The 22853-nt window shown below is 36.6% G+C and overlaps 3 protein-coding genes across 8 annotated transcripts in view; 1 reads left to right on the top strand and 2 right to left on the bottom strand.

The window, feature by feature from the left end:
* Positions 1-229: 229 nt before the first annotated feature.
* sh3glb1b (SH3-domain GRB2-like endophilin B1b) lies at positions 230-9475 on the bottom strand. Of its 2 annotated transcripts, XM_067363553.1 has the most exons (10): positions 9118-9475; positions 8171-8312; positions 7553-7681; positions 5939-6072; positions 5675-5767; positions 5068-5154; positions 3959-4048; positions 1177-1277; positions 748-970; positions 230-660 (listed from the first exon to the last, which is right to left on the bottom strand). In XM_067363553.1, the coding sequence occupies exons 1-10, from the start codon at positions 9178-9180 to the stop codon at positions 553-555; spliced, it is 1170 nt and encodes a 389-aa protein (XP_067219654.1). In that variant the 5' UTR covers positions 9181-9475; the 3' UTR covers positions 230-552. The 2 variants fall into 2 exon arrangements, with proteins under 2 accessions (XP_067219654.1, XP_067219653.1); XM_067363552.1 differs by lacking the exon at positions 5068-5154.
* Positions 9476-10554: 1079 nt separating this feature from the next.
* Positions 10555-16764, bottom strand: selenoj (selenoprotein J). Its single transcript, XM_067363192.1, has 10 exons — positions 16661-16764; positions 16453-16519; positions 15998-16174; positions 15783-15881; positions 12532-12624; positions 12186-12342; positions 11906-12021; positions 11625-11702; positions 11319-11458; positions 10555-11071 (listed from the first exon to the last, which is right to left on the bottom strand). The coding sequence occupies exons 2-10, from the start codon at positions 16517-16519 to the stop codon at positions 10970-10972; spliced, it is 1029 nt and encodes a 342-aa protein (XP_067219293.1). The 5' UTR covers positions 16661-16764; the 3' UTR covers positions 10555-10969.
* Positions 16765-17682: 918 nt separating this feature from the next.
* vav3b (vav 3 guanine nucleotide exchange factor b) overlaps positions 17683-22853 on the top strand; it is a 61758-nt gene continuing 56587 nt past the window's right edge. For all 5 annotated transcript variants that reach the window (XM_067362418.1, XM_067362423.1, XM_067362419.1 and 2 more), the window contains exons 1-2: positions 17683-18183; positions 19646-19762. In XM_067362418.1, coding sequence (XP_067218519.1) covers positions 17980-18183; positions 19646-19762 — 321 coding nt within the window. In that variant the 5' untranslated portion in view covers positions 17683-17979. The remainder of the gene's footprint in view (positions 18184-19645; positions 19763-22853) is intronic.

Below are 22853 nucleotides of genomic sequence, written 5' to 3' on the forward strand. Positions count from 1 at the left end.
GTAATAATAACTATAAATTATGCATAATTGCATGCAACTAACCCTAAACCAAACCAACCTCTAATTGTAACCCTATAACAAGTACATGTTGTTACTTAATATTACTCAGTACTTAAATGTATAATTACAGTGTAACAAAGACACCTTAAAATGAAGTGTAACCAATAAAGTGTTACCAATTCTTTTTTAAGACAAAGGAAAGATCACACTGAACAGCACCACACTTGTTTATATAATATTTATTAGAGCACCATAGCACATTATAGCAAAATCAATTAGTTTAGCATTAAAAAAAAAAATCAGTTGGCACATGAATCCGATGAATAATTTGCAACCTCGGACTGCTTTTCGTAACTGTAAGGCTACTACAACGCCCCTCCAATGGCAGAGGAGGCATTCACACAACAGAACATGGCAGTGTAGAAGACTTTTTTCTATATTGCTTTGCGCTACATTAAATTCTGATCCTCTCAGATCACATCTGGAGTGTTACTGTTGTCAAACCCACATGTGCAATTTGAATTTTTTTTTCTTTTGCACTTCTCGCTGATCTTAATTGAGCAGCTCCAAGTAAGTAATTGGCACTTTGCCTTTCTGATTGCCCCTTTGCCCCATCAGCCAATCAGAGTCCATGCCTGGCACACTGCTCACGGTGATTACCTGACAGAAAAAATGTGCACACGTATACAAATTAAAAATTAGAATGATTCATGTTATGTCGGTTTGAGTAAGATGATGAAGGCGCACCTCATCAGCGAGCAGAGAGAGCTCACTGCTGCTGGCAGCGTCGTAGTCGTACAGCACACGGGCCTTGCGGGTGCCCGAGGTGCTGCGGAGCTCGTTGAGTGCGGGCGAGGCCTGGTTGGGTGGCAGAGTGGGAAGTGAGGCGGCCGGTGGTGCCGAGGGAACTGAGACACTGGCGGAGGAGCTGCCACTCGGCTGATTGTTATTAGTGAACGTGGATGGAAAGCTGGAGGAGATAAGGGAACAGTTACTACTGGTGGTTTAAATATAGAAATAACTATGTGCATATGCTTACATCACAAATTGACTGAGGGTGAAAACAGAGGAACTGGTGTGTGTATGTGTGTATATATTATATATATATATATATATATATATATATATATATATATATAACAAACAAATGTATCATAGATATAAATGTGAGCCAACCTTCCCAGTTGTTTCTGCAGATTGACCATGTACTGGTAACATTGGGCATAATATGCAGCTTGAGCGTCCACAAAATCATTCAGACAGCGTAAATGATGAGCCTGATCATAAAAAGGAGAGAACAGCCGTCAGTGCACATCACATACATAAAATAGACATATACATCAGTGTTTCCCACAGAATCTATCATTTGACGTAGTTCAATCTGTTCTGACAAATTAATTGATTTTTATCACTGACTAAAAGAATGAGCTTTTGACTGATTCGTTAAAAGAAAGATTCATTAATGACTGATTCATAAAATAAAAACAAAACAGGCTCATAAGAGTCACTCATTAAAATTGACACAAAGAAAGAGCCTTCTGACTGATTCATTAAATGGCTGATGTATTAAAAAAAAACAGGCTCTTAAGAGTCATTCATTAAAACTAATACAAATTGATACAAAGGATCTTTTGACGGATTCATTAAAAGAACAGGCTCATATTAGTCATTCATTAAGACTGTTTCAAAGAATGAAAAAGCCATGATTAAGAGTCTTTTGACTAATTAATTAAATAACTGATTCATTAATAAAATGGCTCATACAAGTCATTGATTTGCAAACTCATTTAAACTAGTCATGCAGTATGCTTGTTACTGTGCAATGAAGACATCACAATTAAAAGGGTGTAATTTTCTGTTGTTTTGCAGGATTTATCACATTCAATTCAAACTTCTATAAGATCATTACAAATCACACTGTACGACTTGGATCTAATAAACTTGGGTAGGTCTAGACTGTATGATGATAACACGGTGGCTACGACGCAATTTAGTATAGAAGAATAAAACATCATCAGCATGCGCTAGTGGTAAACAAATAAAGCAAGATGAATCGCTATTTGGCAACTGTGGCAAAATGGAGGCAATTTGGCAAATGGAGCCTGAGGTAAGTAGTTTAAATTTTTTACCGCCATGTCTCGTTGATCAATACGCCATTTCATTATACATTTTTATTGGCTAATCAGTAGACATAGGTCGTAGCAGCAAACAAACTGTATTAGAAAATGTATCTTTGGTTGCAAGACCATAAAAACGCCCATCTTTGAACATCTCTCATTGTACGATGAAGGACCACAGTTTTTGGAGCCACGACCACAAAAAAAAAAAAAAAAATCGCCACAATCAGATGTTTCTGTCTGTGAATGTAACCAAACAGTTGTTCCCTTGTCTAATAAAACATGCAATATATTAAAGCGTCTTTGGTGTTTCTATGGTTTCTACAAAATAAAAACAGAAGCCGAGGGTAACGCGGATATGACGCCATTGACAGACAACTCCCGGCCACGTCCCTTATCCTTGGTTAAAATCACAATTTTCTCATGATTTACAAATAGTTGGAAACATTTGGGATATTGTAAGTACTCAAATGAACAAAATATATAACACTGGCCTAGTGGTATTTGGATATTTTACTGCAAAACTTTTACATAATGTGCCTTTGAGACCAATTCACACCGCACAGACAAACGGCAACAAATACGTATGTGGGTTTTGTTGAATCATTGTGTTCCCCCTGTCGGTGTCTGTTGGCGTTGGTCAGGGTTTGTTTACACCCGAGTAAACGTTCAATCAGCTTTTGTTGCTGTCTGTTGTTGGGGCAGTGTGAACATGACAGTTATTTTTCATAAAATTCTAAATCCAACAGCCAAGTTGTTTGTTGGTGTTTGTCTGTGCGGTGTGAATTGGCCTTTAAAGACAGGGGTGCTCAATCCTGCTTCTAGAGATCTACCTTCCTCTACCAAAGTTCAGCTGCAACCCTGATTGAACACAACTGAACCAGCCCTGTGTCCGAAATCGCCCCCGATACCCTTAAATAGAGCACTATTTGAGGGAACAGCCATTTTTAGTGGTATCCGAAACCTTGGCGGACATTATCGAGTGCACTCATTCAATCCCACAATGCACCGCAATAACGAGTGTACAACTGATGTACGTTCAATGGCTAGAGAATACTCATAATGCACTACGAAAGTCGCATGCCGAATGAATTCCCGCATCTTGCCAGAAGATGGCGCCTGCAGCCGAATCATCCATCCATTCATTCATTTTACAAATGTCTTGTCCACGGCGTACAGTGTAAAATAAAACAGGTATAAATTCATTTAATTGATTGTTAAATTGTTTATCTAAGGTTTATACATAATTTCCATGACAGAATTCAAGATGAATCCTTTCATCTTGCTACTACAGCTGCCAGTTTGCCAAGTTTCAAGTGATTAATAAACAGCAAGCACAAACTATGCAAAAGTGGCAGCTCTTTTGGTGTACTCAGTGTTCGAATTCACTCATTTGTTTTTAGTCAGTGAACTAATGTCGGGAATAGTGAATGAGGGTATACTGTAGGAGGAGATTTCGGATACAGCCCAGATCTTCAAGAGCATTTGATAATTATGGACATGCGTTGAACCAAGGTTGGATCTGAACTCGGCAGGTAGGTAGATCTCCAGGAACAGGATTGGGCAACCCAACTTAAAGAGAAATGCTGTCATCATTTACTCACCCTCATTTATTCTGACTAACACAAAAGAAGATATTCGGAACAAATTTGGTAACAAACCATTTAGGTGTCCATTGAAAAAAAGTCACACAGGTTTGGAACATCATGAGGGTGAGTAAATTAATCCCTTTTTGGATGAACTGGCTCTTTAACTTGGGTAAAGCATTATTTTGCCATGGTGCTGGATTTGCTGCAGTGGCGCAGGAATCACTGATATACACAAAGGATGTGTGAGCGTACATGAGTGCTGCCGATACCCTCCAGCAGAAGTCTGGTGATCTCGGCCTGCCGGTCAAACTCACTCTGTGCTATCCTCAGTTCTGTCTCTGCCTGATGGAAACACACACAAAAAAAAATCACATCACATATATCCCCACAAATAGGCTCAGAATCAGATGGATGTCTAGGCTATGCTGCTTTCTGTGCAAGTAAATGTGACAGATGCAGGTGGGAATATAAACAACTTTAGAGCTCCCTCTGCTGGACACAAGTGTGTCGTTTAAGTTGTGTGTAAAAACAGTTCCTCATTCACGTGGCAGGGTGAGTTGATGTCAGACAGCACTAGCAAAGATAACAGGGCAGCTGTCTCCGTTTCCCCGACAAAAGCTGTGTTTTCATCAACAGGGTTCGGGGAGGAAAGACTGAAGCGCACTCACCTGCTGCACCTCCTCAGCCCACAGCTGGCCAGCATTTAGAAACAGTAACAAACTTGTCAGGTCAAGGAAACAACTCAAACCACACAAACTTATCACTCGTCACAATCAACAACTTTCATAACCGTCTGGAGCTGTTATGTAAGATAAGTTTAATTGTGTCACCATTCATGCACAGACACATTCACTGGGAGGAACCAAAACAGGGAGCTGTTCACTTTTATGATGAGTAACAATGGGAAGAAGATTGTCATAAAAATATTAATGTATGAGCACATGCACAACACAAACACATTCACCTCATGGTGATATTGTGTACTTTTAATGCAAATCATACTGTTAGCTGAGACTGCACAGACACAGATGACCCAGACTCATATATTATCAATGGTCAGAAGAAAAATAACCACACCAAACACACTAACTGCATTCTGTTGCCCTCAAAGTGAAATAAATGGTTTGTTAAGCACACAAATTAGGAGCGCATTTAGCGGCTAACACATCTTGAGTGAACAAAAACACATGAATTAGCACAGCTATTTCTGTTCAGTTAGACAGAAATACAAGCATGTGTTTATCAAGATGTGTTTTTTTGAATGTAAAAATGTTCTTCCCACAGAATGATTCTTTCCAAAGATGATGAATTTTGTGAAGGGCAAGAGAGGGCAGATGTTTTATTAGACACAGCAGACAAACCTTTAGCCACCTGACATGCAAGAAGCTGAGCATGTAAGAAAAGTGAGCCACATACTCCTCTCCCAGCGGAGGGCTTGAGTTCAGCTCCTTCGGATGGAGGCAGGCAAGCAGACAGAGAGAGACATAATGAGAGAGAACTGGGGAAAATAAGAGAGGTTAGAGATCCAAAGACTGCAGCGCACACGCAAAAGGGCATTTAACACAAGCATCACCTCAGTTACACTGCGCTAAGAGCATTAGAGAGCTGGCGGCTAGCTTAGGGAAAGATGAAAAACAGCTTTCACTCTTCAAAACCCGTCTCTCATTTGAATAAACTGTAAAACTGAATGTATGGTTAACCTGGAAATGCCAGAAAAAAAGCTGCTTATTATTACATTATCTGTGTGTTTATGAGGACACAAATGTGTATAATGATATTGGTCTTACAACATAAACATGGTTTACGAGGACACTTCCTGTGTCCTCGTAAACCAAATGGCTTAAAAAAAACCTATACTAAACCACATATACAAGTGTCTATATGTGTGTGTGTGTGTGTGTGTGTGTGTGTGTGTGTGTGTGTGTGTGTGTGTGTGTGTGTGTGTGTGTGTGTGTGTAAAATACTAACTGCAGAGCGAGCATCAGCTGCTCTGGCCTTCTTCATTCTGTTTTTGGCTGCATCTAGATCTAGACGCTTATTCTGAAGCAGTTTGCGCTCTTTCTGTAAGGAAAGAACACAACATCAGAAAATTGCAACAGTTTTAAAGATGAAATGTATAATATAATATAATATAATATAATATAATATAATATAATATAATATAATATAATATAATATAATATAATATAATGGTCAAAGGTAGTGTATGTTCAGTGGTATGCTGATACTCACGGATATGGTTTTAAAATCTCCCTCAATAAAGTTCCTGAAGGGAGTGAGGAAATTGATGGCGGAGCTGTGAATGAATTCTTTCTCTGCACTGCCTAACAGCTTTTCAGTCTCCCCACATTTAATGAGAGCACTACCTGCAGCACATAAGAGGATGAGAGGACATTCATCTCAGCCCACACATTCATTAAGACACATTCATTAGCTTGAAATTACATTCACAGAAAATGGAGCACACAAAGAGTATTTAGATGTACATTGCGAGCCACACTTCATGGATCTTTCAACCTATATGCATTATAGACTATATAGTATCTTATATATAGACTATTGTTCAAAATGTTGAGATTTTTTTAATGCATTAAAAGTGACAGTAAAGTCATTTATAATGTTATAAAACTTCTGTTTCTATTTCAAATGGAAAATGTAAAAGTATCACAGTTTCCACTAAAATATTAAGCAGCACAATGGTTTTGAACATTGATAATAATCAGAAATGTTTCTTGTGCATCAAATCATTATATTAGAATGATTTATGAAGGATCATGTGACACTGAAGACTGGAGAAATTATGCTGAAAATTCAGCTTTGACATCACAGGAATACATTACATTTTAAAATATATTCAAACAGAAAACAGCTAGTTTAAATTACAATAATATTTCATAATATTACTGTTTTTACTGTATTTTTTTAAATCAAAGCCATATCACACTGTAACCCAAGACTGGTTGCCCACTGAAGTTAAGCAAGGCTGAGCCTGGTTAGTTTGCCTGGCAAGGCCAGACTGATATATCTTCTACAAGATATATCGGTCTGGTCAGTCCGCCCTCCGTCGCGATTCGAGTCAACTCCAAACCGTACTGTGCAAACCTCCTGGGAAAACCAGGTAGCTGCTGGAAGAGGTGTTAGTGAGGCCAGCAGGGGGTGCTAACCCTGTGGTCTGTGTGGGTCCTAACGCCCCAGTATAGTGACGGGGACACTGTACTGTAACAAGCACCGTCCTTCAGATGAGGCCTTAAACTGAGGTTGTGATTCTCTGTGGTCATTAAAAATCCCATGGCACTTCTTGTAAAGAGTAGGGGTGTAACCTCAGTGTCCTGGCCAAATTCCCTCCGTTGGCCCTTACCAATCATGGCCTCCTAATAATCCCCATCCATTGAATTGGCTCTATCACTCTCTCTCTACAGCTGGTGTGTTGTGAGCGCACTGGCGCCGTTGTACTGCGGCTGCCGTCGCATCATCCAAGTGGATGCTGCACACTGGTGGTGGATGAGGAGAGACCCCTGATATGATTGTAAAGCGCTTTGGGTGTACATTAGTACATATGAAAGCGCTATCATTCATTCTGCCTCATTCATTCATTCATTCAAATAAATTAAACCTTGGTGAGCTTAAGAGACTTCTTCCAACAACATTAAAAAGTATAGTATATCTCTAGATACATAACCGGAATACGTATTAGTTGTATAAAGAGTATAAAAGTATAAAGCTGCATGCCTGAAGAAGCGTGTTTGCTTTTTGTGACGCCACAATAATTTCACAGATATGTTCATAACCCCAAAAACTAGCCGAGACTGTCAGGGTCAGTGGGACGAGATCATGTAATGAGCTCACCGTACGCTGTTCCAGGTCCAAACTCGTGTCCCGAGTCGATCATGCACTCCCCTAGCAACTCGTGGTTGTTGGCACGTGTTGGGACTTTTTTGTCTAGCATCTCGTAAAGGAACTCCTCCATCCGGACATCTACACGCATCAGACAAATTCAATTAAGACCAGCAAGAGTCAGATGAGACCACATGCAACCTCTTAAGCAAGGCCTGTCAACCACAGGCACAAATAACTGCTGCTGAACATCAAATATCTTACAAATGGTTACTGTGGATTTGTGTGCTTGCCAAGAAGAATATGCTGATATTAGCTGCTAGGGAAATAAAGCAAAGTGAACCTCTATACCGCCAAAAGCCAAAATAAAGATAGAGATATGTTTCTTTCTTATTTCTAAGACAATCTAAGATCATAAATACAAGATAAAACCCACATTGTTTTGACTTCCTGGCTGAACAGCTAAAAATACTCATCATTAGGGCTGGGTCCTAATCCCATTGCAAGGAACTTAACACTGTTCTCCTGCAATTATAGTTACTGCAATAGCGGGATGATTTCACAAACTGTAACCCTGAGTTAATTTCCTCTCTACCTCAGTCCTGTTTAATCACATGCATTTCTTCTTACTGGGGTTTGGCTGCAGCACAACTTCGGTCTGTTTCATGATCTTCTCTGTCCAGTGTTTGGTGGATTCTGCCCGACCCAAAAGGGTCTCCAGATGGGCGTCCAGCTCAGTCTTCTCCGCCTGCCCAAACTTCTCCTCTGTGAACTACATAGATTGCAAACAGTTTTCTAAAGCAGTACAGTTTACATATAACTTTTTACAGCTGACAGTGTTAGAGTTCACACGTTCCAGCTGTGGTCTCAAAACCAAAACCTAGTGAGATGCTGACCTAAACAGCATTTCTGGCTAACATATGACTTATTATGACAGTTTAAAGTGATAATACTGTTATATCTAATATACATAATATATATATTTATATTATATAAAAATAAAACCAATAATCAAGTAAAAGATATCCTAAAATAAAATGTTTTAAATCGAGATTTGACTTATTACAGTTGACTAATATATCAGTTTAATATATCTAGTACAAACCAATAATGTTGTAGTAACATACGACAAAACGTTAAAAAAAAAGATATATATATATATAACAGTTTTATTTCTTCTTAAAGGGACATGAACAAATCCTAATATCTATCTATCTATCACCACCCCCATGTTGTTCTAAACTAATGAATTTGAATGACTATGTATTTTCTGTAAAGCATCACAAGGAGATGTTAGGCAGAATGACAGTCTTGGTCAGCATTCACTTTTAATGGTGACTTCGGCTGTCAGTCTATAATCTGCTTTTCACCTCCTCAGAAAAGAGTGAGAGACATGAGGGTGTGTAAATGAACACACACACACACACACACACACACACACACACACACACACACACACACACACAACTGTCAATTTTGCTGAACTGTCGTTTTAAGAAAATAAAAACAGTTTAAAAACAAACACAAGAAACTAAACGCCTCATCTTCAGGGTTTTAAAGTCATTTAAAGACATTACCTGCACAGCACGGCTGAGGAAAGTGCCCGCGTCCGCTGCTAGTCGTCTAACGTTGAACTCCATGTCTGTGTGTTTATGAATACACTGATGTTTCAAACCTTCAGTGTGAACTGAAGCCTGTTAGCAAACACAGATTAGCCTGCTGTAGCCTCTCTCCGTCCGGCTAAAAACACTTATGAATTCAGCTCGCTTTGTCGTGATAAGCGTGTAGTCCATGTAAAACTCCGCAACTGGAAAGATAACTAATGAAAAATACACGCGTAAAACTGTGTTAAGGCTGTTTGGTGTGGGTATTGTGATGTATCTGTCAGTAGTGTAGCTGCTAGCGTAGAGTAGCAGCTGTTGGAGCGAGTGAGTGAGTGAGTGTGAGGAGGAAGGACAAACTCAACGAGAGCCAGCGGATGTGTCTCAAACCCTAGTGTGCTGCCTACTTAGACAGCAGTTTGGCTATGAAATATAATAAACATAGTCCATAGATGGCTATGAATAAATCAATAAATAATAGGAAATACTAATTAAAATTAGCAATGTTGTAAGAGGCTGAACGAAAACTAAATAAAGTATAAATAAATAACAGGAAATAAAAATACAGCATAAATCAATTGCAAAAAGAAAAATTATGGCCCAGTTTCACAGACAGGGCTTAGCCTAATCCAGGATTAATAGCTTTTATAAACATATACTAAAAAAAAAAAAAAAAAAAAAAAACATTAAGGTGTTCATCTTGAGTCAAAACAATGGCACGGACATATTTTAAGACTTCAGGGGTAAATGTCTACATTTTTTAATTTATATAAAATAACAAAAAAATAAATAAAACAAATATAAAGTTTTAGGTTGTCAAAAGCAGCACGGAATAGTAGGAAATTAAAAATAAATAAACCAAATAAAATATGAAAAAAACTTTTTAAAGTTTTTATTTGTGATCAACTGCTGAATGTTTGGTCTATAAAGTTTTCGTAATGTCCACTAGATGGCGCTATCGGTCAAAACGGGTTGTCGAGTAGTTTAGCATTTGACCTTTTAGTACAATAACAACAACAAATACAAGGTGTTTTCATTAAACATTGGTTTAATGCCACAATATATCATTTTCTGCATGCCTTGTTGTTATTTAATAAAACAAAGGTATCAAGTTATAACTTTTTTATATTTTAAGCTACAACTTTCATGAACTGTCTCATTAAAATTACAACAACCATGGAAGATGATCTTCAGGCAAAAAATCATAAGAACATGTATGATTTAATATTCATATCTGTTGTTGCTGTCCACATATTAAAGGGATAGTTCAGCCAAAAATGAAAATTCTGTCATTAATTACTCACCCTCATGTTGTTCCAAACCTGCAAGACTTAGTTCAAAGTTCATAAAGAGATTGTAAAACTAATCCATATGAATTGAGCGAAAAGAGATTCAATCTCTTTATATGATGAACAGATTTAATTTAGGCTTTTATTCACATAAGCAAAGTTCAACTGAACCTGCTTGACACATGTGCTGCGTAACACACGAGAATGAAGATCATTGGTTCTCGCACATAAAGCAAACAAGCTTAAGCTTCCGTTTACCACAACTGATGTGTTGATAAATGTTTATATCTGAATAAAATCCTAAATTCAATCTGTTCATCATATAAAGCGATCGAGTCTCTTCAGAAAATTTGGACAAAACAGTTTCAGTTGCTTAGCTGTCTATGCAGAAAGCTCTCAAATTTCATCAAAAAGATCTTCATTTGTGTTCCGAAGATGAACAAAAGTCTTACGGCTTTAGAACAACATGAGGGTGAGTAATTAATGACAGAATTTTCATTTTTGGGTGCACCATCCCTTTAACTTTGCATACTAAAAAGTTAATGCTGTTGGAGATTAACAACTTTCTTTGCAAGATCTACCAAAGTGTTGTATCGCAAAGTCTTGCTTTTCCAGGAACTTGGTATTCCTTCAACTCCAACCTGAGGAAAAAAAAAGTGTCACAGTATTAGATATTGAGAGCCATTACATAACTGCAAAAGTTACTACATAGTCATTCTGTCATGCATGTATGACACAATCACCTGATGAAAGATTGCAATGGATTGCTCAGTTACAGATAAGTTTTCAACAACAGATAACACAAGAAGAGTTTGACCTTGATTACATATAGACTACTTTGTATTGTGTTAGAACAATGTGGTCACAAGGTTATTATTTTTGCAGTACCTGAGCTCCAATGCAGGCACCAACGAAGGAGCTCCTGCTGCAGGTGCATCCACCACAGCTCATGGTGTCCCGGACAGCCTGCTCATAGCCACTGGCCGTCAGAATCCCATGCAGCGCTGCCAGGAATGCACCTGGCAAACCTGAGGGACATGACATAGCTGCTGAATTACCCATGACTAACGACCAAGAATAACAACAGAACTAAATGCTTCAGCTAAAGAGACATGGGCCTACTGTATAGTCTGCTTAAGACAGTCATAAGACAATAATACAAGATCAGCTACAGGTTAACTGAATGTTACTAACCTCAGGTGTTTGGAAACACAGTGGGAATGAGCTCTTTGGGTTTCTTGCTCAGATTGTCCTTTACTTGATGAATGTGTCCTGAATTAGAAAAAAATCTGACTGATTTTGGATATTAAATGATGTCTTTGTGATATACACACAGTTCTACATGACTCCCAGGTACAAATGATGCATTAACCACAACTAAAATGCATACACAAGAAATACAGTGTCTACTGCTTCATCTGTGAATAAGAATCCAGCTCATAATATTAATAATAACAATACCAAGCAGTTTATACCAACTATAGCTTTGTCCAAATCCTGAGGGTTTTGTCTGTTCGGGTCATTGAGCTGTTTTAGCACTGCATCCAGGGCTTTGGGATCAGGACCATTCAGTATGAAATGCTCCAAAAACCTGAAGAAAGAACATCATATTAATACACCATTTCCACACACAATTTAAGCTGTCATATACCACCATCTAAGTATCATATTAAACTGAAATAAATAGCCTTGTTTCTGTGGCAAACAGTGCTTAGCATGTGTCACAGCTCATGTTATCAATCATACATCACCAACCTAGCAGCAGCGAGAGTTACCGCCACACACATGTCATTGTTTTGTGTGACACGGGTGGCTTCCTCAACCCTCTCCAACATCTCTGGCTTTCCAGCATAGCAAGCTACAATGGGAGCCAGCTTTGCCACTCCATCTATTTGATTATCATTTTCACAACCTGAAAAGTCACAATAAAGATGTATTATTGCCTATCTCCTTCCAATTTACATAAAATGTTCTTATAATTATTATACATTTGAAAAACATTTAAATTAATTAGTGTTTATTAACAATAACGTGGCTACACAAAATATTTAGGAGGATGGATATCTGACATAGTTGTTCACAGCAACAGAACTGACAGTACCTGTCTCTTCCTTGCCTGCATCCACATTTTTAATAAAGCTCTTAAGGCTTGCCTGTCTCCAGGGTCCCTCAATAGGTAGCTGAGGCCTGGGAGCTTGAGAGAAAAAAAATCATGAATAATTCAGGAAAACTCATATTTGAAAACAAGAAACTTCACCATCTGTCTAGGGTTATGAGTCAAAATTAAAAATGACAGACAAACATGCTGGCATGGTTATCATTGTTAACTAAAACTAAAACTTGAAATTGAAGGAAAAAATATTAAAGAAAAATACATATTAGATGAAAAACTTAAAGGGTTAGTTCACCCAAAAATGAAAATTCACCCAAACCCGTAAGAACTCCATTCATATTTGGAACACAAATTAAGATATTTTAGATTTAGTCCGAGAGCTTTCTGTCCCTCCATTGAAAGTGTACGGTAGACTGTCCATGTCCAGAAAGGTAATAAAAACATCATCAAAGTAGCCCATGTGACATCAGTGGGTTAGTTAGAAGTTTTTGAAGCATCGAAAATACATTTTGGTCCAAAAATAACAAAAACTACGATTTTATTCAGCATTGTATTCTCTTCCGGAATCGTTTCCATTGAATTGATTCCATTGAATCCTTTCATCTGTCAGTGTTGGTAATGCACTTTTACGTTGTTGTTTTTGGCGATTAGGACATCCGCGACATGCACACTTACGCACCATTTAAAAAAATATAGCAATACCAAAATACAAACAATGTAGAATAGCTTAAATACAGCGTGCGTCTCCCTCAGACTGTAAATGAAGCTCGGGCGCACCGGATAACACGTCAGCAGCGTCACTGCGGAGTCGTGAACCTGGATTGACAACAGACCCGGAAGAGAATACAATGCTGAATAAAGTCGTAGTTTTTGTTATTTTTGGAACAAAATGTGTTTTCGATGCTTCAAAATCTTCTAACTAACCCACTGATGTCACATAGACTACTTTGAGGATGTTTATATTACCTTTCTGGACATGGACAGTCTACCGTACATACATTTTCAATGTAGGGACAGAAAGCTCTCGGACTAAATCTAAAATATCTTAAACTGTGTTCTGAAGATGAATGGAGGTCTTACGGGTTTGGAACGACATGAGGGTGAGTCATTAATGACATGATTTTCATTTTTGGGTGAACTAACCCTTTAACTAAACGAAAATTAGTAATGTTGCCTCGGCAACGCACTGAAATAAGTTTAAGTTGGAAGTGAGAAAATTACTAACTGGAAATGAATAAAAACTAAATCTGAACTAAAACTAAAACTATAATAAAAATAAATTAAACCATAATAGCAATTAGGGGTTGCACAGACTAGTCGACTAGTAGCGCAGACATGTATTGTCAACACTGCTCTGTCATTTATCAATAAAATAGCTTAGAAACTGAAAAGTTCTGGCATACATATTGTAGTAACTATAACTAGAGTTCACTATACTAGAGAGACGCTGCCAGGTAGAATCAATTTACACACACAATCACTCTCTCACTAATGCATTCATATAAATGTAATGTTTACTGTGCTACTTTATCTGTATCTGATTTAGAATGAGCAGAAAACTGTGAGAAATATAACGACCCAAAGACAAAAGAACTGATAAAAATAAGCTGTGATGTAGGAGCAAGAGCCTTGTGGGCACCGCTATGTCATAGCTGTGCACAAGGCGACCCGTGTTCGAATCGCAGCTCTAGGTTCATGCTTATTTGTTCATTAATGAGGTCATCAGCGACTAGTTGACATCGACTTGTATTTAATCACATAAATAAAGTTGTTCAACCCCTAATAGCAATACAAAACTAATAACACGTAATGTTATGGGGAATGCCACCAGCGTGACCGGTGTCTGAAGCATGTGCGCGAACAAATGTTGGGTTTGCACACATGCTTCAGACGGCGTTCCCCATAACGTCAATCCAAGATGCAGTGTTGAGTTCTACTTCGAATGGGAACTAATAAAAATTACAAAAGCACATAAAATTGAAACTGAAAAAAAAAAAAAAAGCTTATTCAAAATATGAATAAAAATTATAATAATATATAAATAATACTAGAACAACAGGTGTAGGTATGTTTTAAAAATGTACATTAAATTATTTTTATGATTTGTATTTTATATATGCTTATAAATGTTCATATTTATATTTTATAATTAAAAGTAAAATATAAGGACATGCACTACCGCTCAAAAGTTTGGGATCGGTAAGATTTTTAATGTTTTTAAAAGAAGTTTTGTCTGCTCACCAAGGGTGCATTTACTTAATTAAAAATACAGCAAAAACAGTAATATTGTGAAATATTATTACAATTTAAAATGACTGTTTTCTATATGAAAATATCTTAAAATGTAAAGTTGGCAAAGCTGAATTTTCAGCATCGTTAATCCAGTCTTCAGTGTCACATGATCCTTCAGAAATCATTCTAATATGCTGATTTGCTGCTCAAGAAACATTTATTGTTTACAATTGTACAAAATATTTGTGTACAATAATTTTTTTTTCAGGATTCTTTGATGGATAGAAAGTTCAAAAGAACAGTGTTTATTTGAAATCTAATCTTTTGTAACATTATAAATGTCTTTACTGTCACTTTTGATTGATTTAATGCATCCTTGCTGAATAAAATGATTCATTTCTTTAATTTCTTTTCAAAAAAATAAAAATAAAAATTCTTACTGACCCCAAACTTTTGAACGGTAGTGTAAAATGTTACAAAAGCTTTGTATTTTAGATAAATGCTGTTCTTTTGAACTTTTTATTCATCAAAGAATCCTGAAAAAAAGTACACAACTGTTTTCAACATTGATAATAATAACAAATATTTCTTGAGGAACTAATCATCATATTACAATGATTTCTGAAGGATCATGTGACACTGAAGACTGGAGTAATGATGCTGAAAATTCAGCTTTGCCATCACAGGAATAAATTACTTTGTAAAATATATTCAAATAGAAAACAGTTATTTCAAATTGTAATAATTTTTCACAATATTACTGTTTTTACTGTATTTTTAATTAAATAAATTAAGCCTTGGTGAGCAGACAAAACTTCTTTTAAAAATATTAAAAATCTTACAGATCCCAAACTTTTGAGCGGTAGTGTATATATAATTATAACCTTCCTATAAGAATTGTTTGTCATAATGTAGAAATAACAAATATACCAGGGAATATTTCAAGAATAACTTGTAAAACAATTTAAAAATAAAGAAAATTTCCATGTGCAATGGATTTAATCTACCTCCTTTGTCTCTGTAAGGATCATTGACTGGTGTGTCATATTCAGATCCGGGTCCAAAGAACTTGTAGGTGCGCTGCTTCAAATCTTCCACATTCAGACCTGTTAACCCATGAATCACAACATGTAAAAAATATGATGACATCCATAGCATTAGTCAGGTTTTCATATTGTTACATACTGGAATGTATTGTGTTCTAATTGTTTTGTTTTTTCACCTCCACACTCAGACAGGGACTCCAGGAGCACGAATGCTTGATCTCCATAGCAGCTCTGCTGTCCAGTGTTCCTCTTGTAGAACGGGTTGGCAGACTCCGGGCGGAACTCAGGCTGAGGACTTTCAGAGAGTAACACACTCAGCTTCTGCAGGTCATAGACCCAGTGGAGTGGTTGTGCTGCAGAGTACATGAACACAAATCTGTGTATATATTTGACTATAGGAAGACTTTACCTGCTTCTATAAATAATTACTGTAGTAATGACAAGAACAATGTGTGATGTGATAACAATGCAATGGCATACATGTGCGTGTTCTATTACTCAGTGCTTATAAATACACAGTAACATTTACTGTAACACTGCAATGTCAATTCAACTGCGATATATTAGTACAGATCGTGACTATGTTGCTATATATAATATTGTGTTACTAGTATTCGTAAGTAATGCAAACCTGCAGCATCGGCCACAGCTGAGGCAATGATTGCTCCGATAGCCCTGTCAGCCAGGGCAAGAGCCATCTGTGACACAGAGATAAAATGCTCATAAACAAAATATAAGCTGTATCATGCTCACATGAGCTTAGAATATATATATTCAACATACACAAGGTTGTACTCGTACTAATGTTTAATACAGTTTAAAACGAAAGTGTTTCTCACCTTGAAATCCTATATTCTTCAAGCGGAATCTGAAGTTTGAAAGTTACATATGCATTTAATGTGGAAGCGATTGTTGTGTTATGGAACTGCGGTTCTCGTGTTGCTGATTGGATGGAATTAAGCACGTGACAACACAACGCCTCACATGCACGTGCTACGTCGACTTTTTTTTTTTTTTTTTTTAAACATGATTTAACTACTAAATAAATAACAAATTACTAAATAAATAACTACTAATGCTAGTAAAATGATACGAACGAATTTATATTTGATATATTTGCTGCTGGTCCATTCATTCATTTATTTAATTGAACCACACTATAAAATCGCTTTCATAAAATTGTCTGAAAAAATAAATAAAAAATAAATAAGCTAGTAACTGATTTTACTAGAAAACTCACTCATGGTCATTAATGTACATTTCAGATAAGACCAGGTAAAATAAAAAAATATGCATATCCTCATTATGGGAAAAGATGAATAAGAGAACCTTAGCACTGTCTGTGTCTGTGTCTAAGTTCGCTCCTAAATCAACTTCTCCATCTTTGTATTTTGAATGATCAGCTCTCTAAAGCCATGTTTAATCCATCTGGAATGTCCGGTGAAAGGGCTACACACAATTGCCATACATTTATTAAACTACTCTTCATAATCAAATAATAATAATAAGTAGCACTGTGTATTGTGTATTTAACCATATGTGGTTTCCTTTGTTCTGGACATTATTAATCATATTAACAAATAATTCATTTACAGTTTTACAGCGTAATAGAAATCCTTTAAAATCAGTATGATATTTAAGAGGAGGAAAGAGATAAATCTGCAAGAGGTATTAAACCTATTATAGTTTGCGGCAAGAACCCATCAGATAACTAACGGAAAAGGAAACGCATTTGATAGGCTCAGGGGGCGAAATTATCCTACTATGATAAATACTTTTTTCTTAATATTCATGAGACGAGCCTTCGCCATTGGCAGAATACAGCACAGCGTCAACGACGTGTCATCAATATTCATAAGATGAGACTGGAAGATTACCAAGCAACGCCACACGACTCAATTATTATAAAAACTTTACCGTACTAGAATTCGTAACTCCGCTGATGGGGATTTATAGTCCTGATAGACGCGGATAAACCCAAATTAGTGCGAACAAGTCTCAGTTTTGGCAACTAAGAGCGCACGCTCAAAAAAGAAAACCACGGATGCCAAATATAACGCAAGGTGTGCGCTCTGCTTCGGGTGTTTCTACATCTCAGCTTCATTTAACGCTGTCAGATTTATTTCACAGTTGTTGGTTTTAATTTTATACGCGCATTATGGAGTACTGGAGGCAATGCAGCTTGTGGCTGATCAACTGTAAAGTTTTGCCCCGGAATCATCGGGTCACGGCCGATTCGGCGCAGGTTTTTGATTTGGCCCAAACTCTTCGGGATGGGGTGCTTCTGTGCCAACTGCTGAACAATCTCAGACCCGACACCATTAACCTGAAAGAGATCAATCTCAGACCACAGATGTCACAGGTGAGCGCAAACAGTAGTCAGACTTGTGTTATTTTATTACTTGTATGAACTGCTACTGTAATAAACTTTGTATTTTTAATTTTTATAATGTATTGCAGTTAGGCAAACACTAACCTACTGACACGGGACTGCCATAAGACTTCTATAGTACATATAATATAAGTATATAGCTCTTTCTTTCTTCGGTTTAGTTCTTTCTAACCTGCATATTACACAGCCTATATTTTGACATTTTCATAAGTTTAAGTTATTTAAACCTGTATAGTACTAGCCAGTGCCATAGTACTAAGATCCCCAGTACCAGTGGCAGCATAGACTTCTCTTCACAAAGGGCCCAGTGGTAGATATACACAGCTCTCTTTGTATACTGCATCATTCAGTCAATCTGTAAAGCTCTCAACAAACTGGGTAAACATTGAGCTAATGAAACATCAATTTTTAAATGTACATCATGTTTTGGTAGAGACCCAAAAGTTGTCCGGATGAATGTTCTGTCTGATTCGCTGCTGTGTGTAAGTAAGTGTTTAGGGCTGAGAAGTCTCAGGCAGTCTGCCCAGGGGCCAGACGACTCTTCCCAGATGCCCCTGTTTCACTCCAGTGACCTGATAAAATCCAACTTTGATGTGACTGATTTTTAAACTCACAAATCCACCCTTCTGGATTGACGAGACAAAGTCAGTCTCCAGCAGACAACGGAAAAGAGCAATTTTCAACAACATCCCTTGCTGCATTAGTCAGAATTATCTTACTCCTGTAGTTGTGTATTTTGAGAAGTGTGGTTTTTGTCCTCTGAAATTACTTCACATTAATTTAAATAAATGAATGTGAAATAATCAAATAAAAAAATTAAATACAGCTGCTGTTGTGACACAGACACTTTTGCTCATAGTAGTGAGAAGTTAAAACCAACCTTATCTATTGTGATCTTTGAGTGGAATGAAAAATGCAGAAGCAGAAATATAGTCAATTGCACCTATTAGGCAATAGAGACCATTTTTGATTAGCTGGAAATCTCATTTCCTCATCTACCGAAGGGAAAAGCTGTTAGCCTTAATGATTCCACTAATTTGTCTCTCACAATGCCACATTTCCACAGAAATTCTCGTGTAATCCTGAAATTGCTTTGTCCACATTTTGAAATTGCTTTGTACACACTTGCATTATACACACACATGCACACACACACACACACACACACACACACACACACACATATATATATATATATATATATATATATATATATATATATATATATATATATATATATATATATATATATATATATATATATATATATGTGTATATGTGTATGTGTGTGTATATATATATATATGTATGTGTATATATATGTATGTATGTATGTATATATATATATATATATATATATATATATATATATATATATGCAGAAACAAAATTGTTTAAAAATTTTAACGAAATCTTGTTTATTCTCTTTTAGTTCCTCTGTCTGAAGAATATCCGTACATTTCTGTCTGCATGCTGTGAAGCATTTGGGATGAAGAAGAGCGAATTGTTTGATGCCTTTGATCTCTTCGATGTTCGTGATTTTGGAAAGGTAATAAAAAAAATCAAATCTAAAAAAAGTCAAAAAAAAATAAAGTATTTGTAGTTTGTCATTGGTAGTACCAGTATTTGTTTAATTCATCTTTTTTTATATTATATTTGTACTATTGTTTGTAATTTGCTTCTTTTTCTGCTTCTAACAGAAATAAGGGAAAATAACACAAAAATAACTATATCGTGATATATATATATCGTTTTTGTGAAATAAAATCTCTCATATTATGAAATAAGAATTTGGCCATATCGCCCACCCCTAATGTACACCACAACATATAACAATGATGCACTACACCATGAACAATAAACATATTTAATTAATGTATTAATATATTAATTTTTATAATGAACATTAGTAATTTGTTTTATTAAGTTATGATTTTATTTTAAAATAAGAATTAGCTGTGAATTCATGCTGTCAATGAGACAAAAAAACATTATTTGCCGAATGTAGGTCAGACAGTATGTATTGATAGAGGGGGGAGTGTGATACGACTGACCAGTGAAACTGAGAATCTAATATACTGTACAGTTCTGGGGCTAGTTGCATAAATGTCTCTTACAAGTTAGTCATAATTTTTTAAGACTGTTCATACCTTTTTTACATAAAAATGTAGATTGGTGTGATTTAATACCAAAAAGTAAGACTGATTATTACCCCTAATTAACTGCTAATTAATCATACTGGTTCTTAAACGCAGAATAATAGAATAATCATTCTATGAACATGGCATCTCTTCACCAACATGTCCTTTTTACATTCCCATTTCCCATGCAATGAACATAATCTGTTTAATATTTCTCAGAAAATGTAGCTGTCTTCCTGTACTCACAGACACTTGTAAATGCTTGGCTGATGTGGTTGTGGTCTGGCCTCAGAAGGGGACCTGTAATAAGTAGCTCATTTATTTCTCCACCTTTCCTGTACAACCTGTTGTACAACCTCTTTGTGAATGTTTAGACTGTCTTCGTATGGCAGTGTAATGCAAAAATTCCCTGAGCCACAGGAGTAACCAAGTAGCTTCCTCTTGGCATTTCTCTTTCTAGCAAACGCAGTGGCTGATGGTCTGGCCTCATGTGGGGTTAAACACAAAGTGAAGCGTACTTTGTGCTGTGAGGGACAGCGCTGTTCTCACAGAGGAGTTCAGCTATTGTTTGACTGCACTCGTATGACACATCTGCAGCCATGCAGAATCATTAGAACAGCCCTGTAGAGATGGACTACAACCGGGAGAGCACTCCTGAAAGAACTGACTAATGCAGAGAACAGAAAAGCAGTGAAAACACCCCCAGTTTTTAAAGGCTTATAGCTGAGGGCATGTGTGTATCTTAACGGAGCCTAGGAGTGTCATTTGTTCTGCATATAATGGGCCTCATTTATCAATCTAATGTAGAAACGAGCATAGATCTGAGTGCAGAAATCATCTTCTGACAGGGATCACGTGTGATTCATGAAGTATTCGTATGCCTCAAATCCCATCGTACGAATGATCGTACTTTGATAAATGTGGCAGCTAAAAACAATCGGCATTTGAATATCACACCCCTAAAAAAATTGTGGTTTTGAAGCCTTGTCCCTAGAGTTTACGACACGGAGACATGTAACGCGGTAAAGAAGAGGAAGTAATCTCATGAAAGAGAAATTGATCTTACTCCAAAAACACCCTTTAACCTTGTAATTCCAAATGTATATTAAATACCGGTAAATAAAATGAAAAATTTACAAACATTATAAACACTATAGCCTAAGCTATTTTCCCCTCACTCCACAAACAAATCCTTAAATTTAACGTTTTCACAACAGAATAAGAATGAAAATGAATCATATTTTAAACTATAAAATAAAACACAAATTAATATATAGTGGCATTCATTTTAAAATATGAATTTATTTTAAGCGAACTGAAACGGCATTGGGCTCACCTCTTTCATTCGGCAAGAATCCAAATGTTTCCATATTTTCCATATAACATTTGGTTGCTAAAATATTATTCATTATGTAAACAAGGCTTTGTACTTAACTAGTGTTCCAATATTCACGTAAACAGCATCCTTCCCATGCACAAAAATGTGTGTGGTTGGGCTGATTTTTCAGTAGCAGGAAACTTTGCTTCACACATGTGAAGCACGCGCACAGAAAGCTGGCTGTCAGACAGCGCGTCCTGTGAATATTAAACTGATTTCTCTTACTTATTGCACTTAAACTGTCAAATACATGCAAGGTTATGTCAAAAACACAAAAAGTTCACAAACCCAGTCGGTTATGTCTGTGAACGTAAACACCAGGGAAAGAAATCGCATGTGTATATTAGATCTGTGTATTAAAGTGACGGAAGCGTAATATACAGTACCTACTGCTATATATGCTGTTAAAAAAATCACTCACTGCTCTTGATTAAATAACTTTAGTTGCTTTCATAAGAATACATTTCATTACACTTGAATGCTGCAGTTAAATTCTCTGGTGAGGAGATAAACATGGCAGACTGTGTACAGCTCACTCAGGGGTGGAGCTAAGCTAATAGGGCAGATTCCGTCGCCAGTTATGGGCGTGGCTTCCCCCTACTCTTACGTTCGTTGGAGAGACTGTTTATGATTTTTAGGGGGATTATAAAAAAAGAAGTTGGTGGATTTTTTACACACACTGTGGACACACATCTGTGTTCAAACACCTTATAAAAGTGAATTTAGCATAATAGGTCCCCTTTAATTCAGAAAAGATGCATTAAATTGACCAAAAGGGACAGTAAAGACATTGTTAGAAAATATTTCTATTTATTTTCTATTTACTGTTCCTCAAAGAATCCTGAAAAAAATATCAGTTTCCACACAACACACCTGTTTTTTAAATGGATAATAAGATTCTTAAGCACCAAATCAACATATTACAATGATTTCTATTAAAATCAATGGTAATGTCTGTTGAAAGTTTAGCTTTGAATAAATTACAGTTTGCAATATATTAAAATAGAAAACTCTACACTGTATTACTGTTTTTATTGTATTTGTGCTTTAAATACATGCAGGCTTAGTGAACATAAGAGACTTTTTTCAAACACACACACACACACGCACGCACGCACGCA

This window comes from Chanodichthys erythropterus, chromosome 16, assembly GCF_024489055.1.
Source record: "Chanodichthys erythropterus isolate Z2021 chromosome 16, ASM2448905v1, whole genome shotgun sequence".
Lineage (NCBI taxonomy): Eukaryota > Metazoa > Chordata > Actinopteri > Cypriniformes > Xenocyprididae > Chanodichthys > Chanodichthys erythropterus.

Excerpts from the sequence above, each read along its gene's own strand:
- sh3glb1b (XM_067363553.1), bottom strand. The coding sequence starts at position 9,180 with ATGGAGTTCAACGTTAGACGACTAGCAGCGGACGCGGGCACTTTCCTC. Across the intron at positions 6,073-7,552 it reads TGGACCTGGAACAGCGTACG|GTAGTGCTCTCATTAAATGT; the intron begins GTGAGCTCATTA and ends TATGTGCTGCAG. Across the intron at positions 5,155-5,674 it reads CAGCTGATGCTCGCTCTGCA|GAGCTGAACTCAAGCCCTCC; the intron begins GTTAGTATTTTA and ends CTCCATCCGAAG.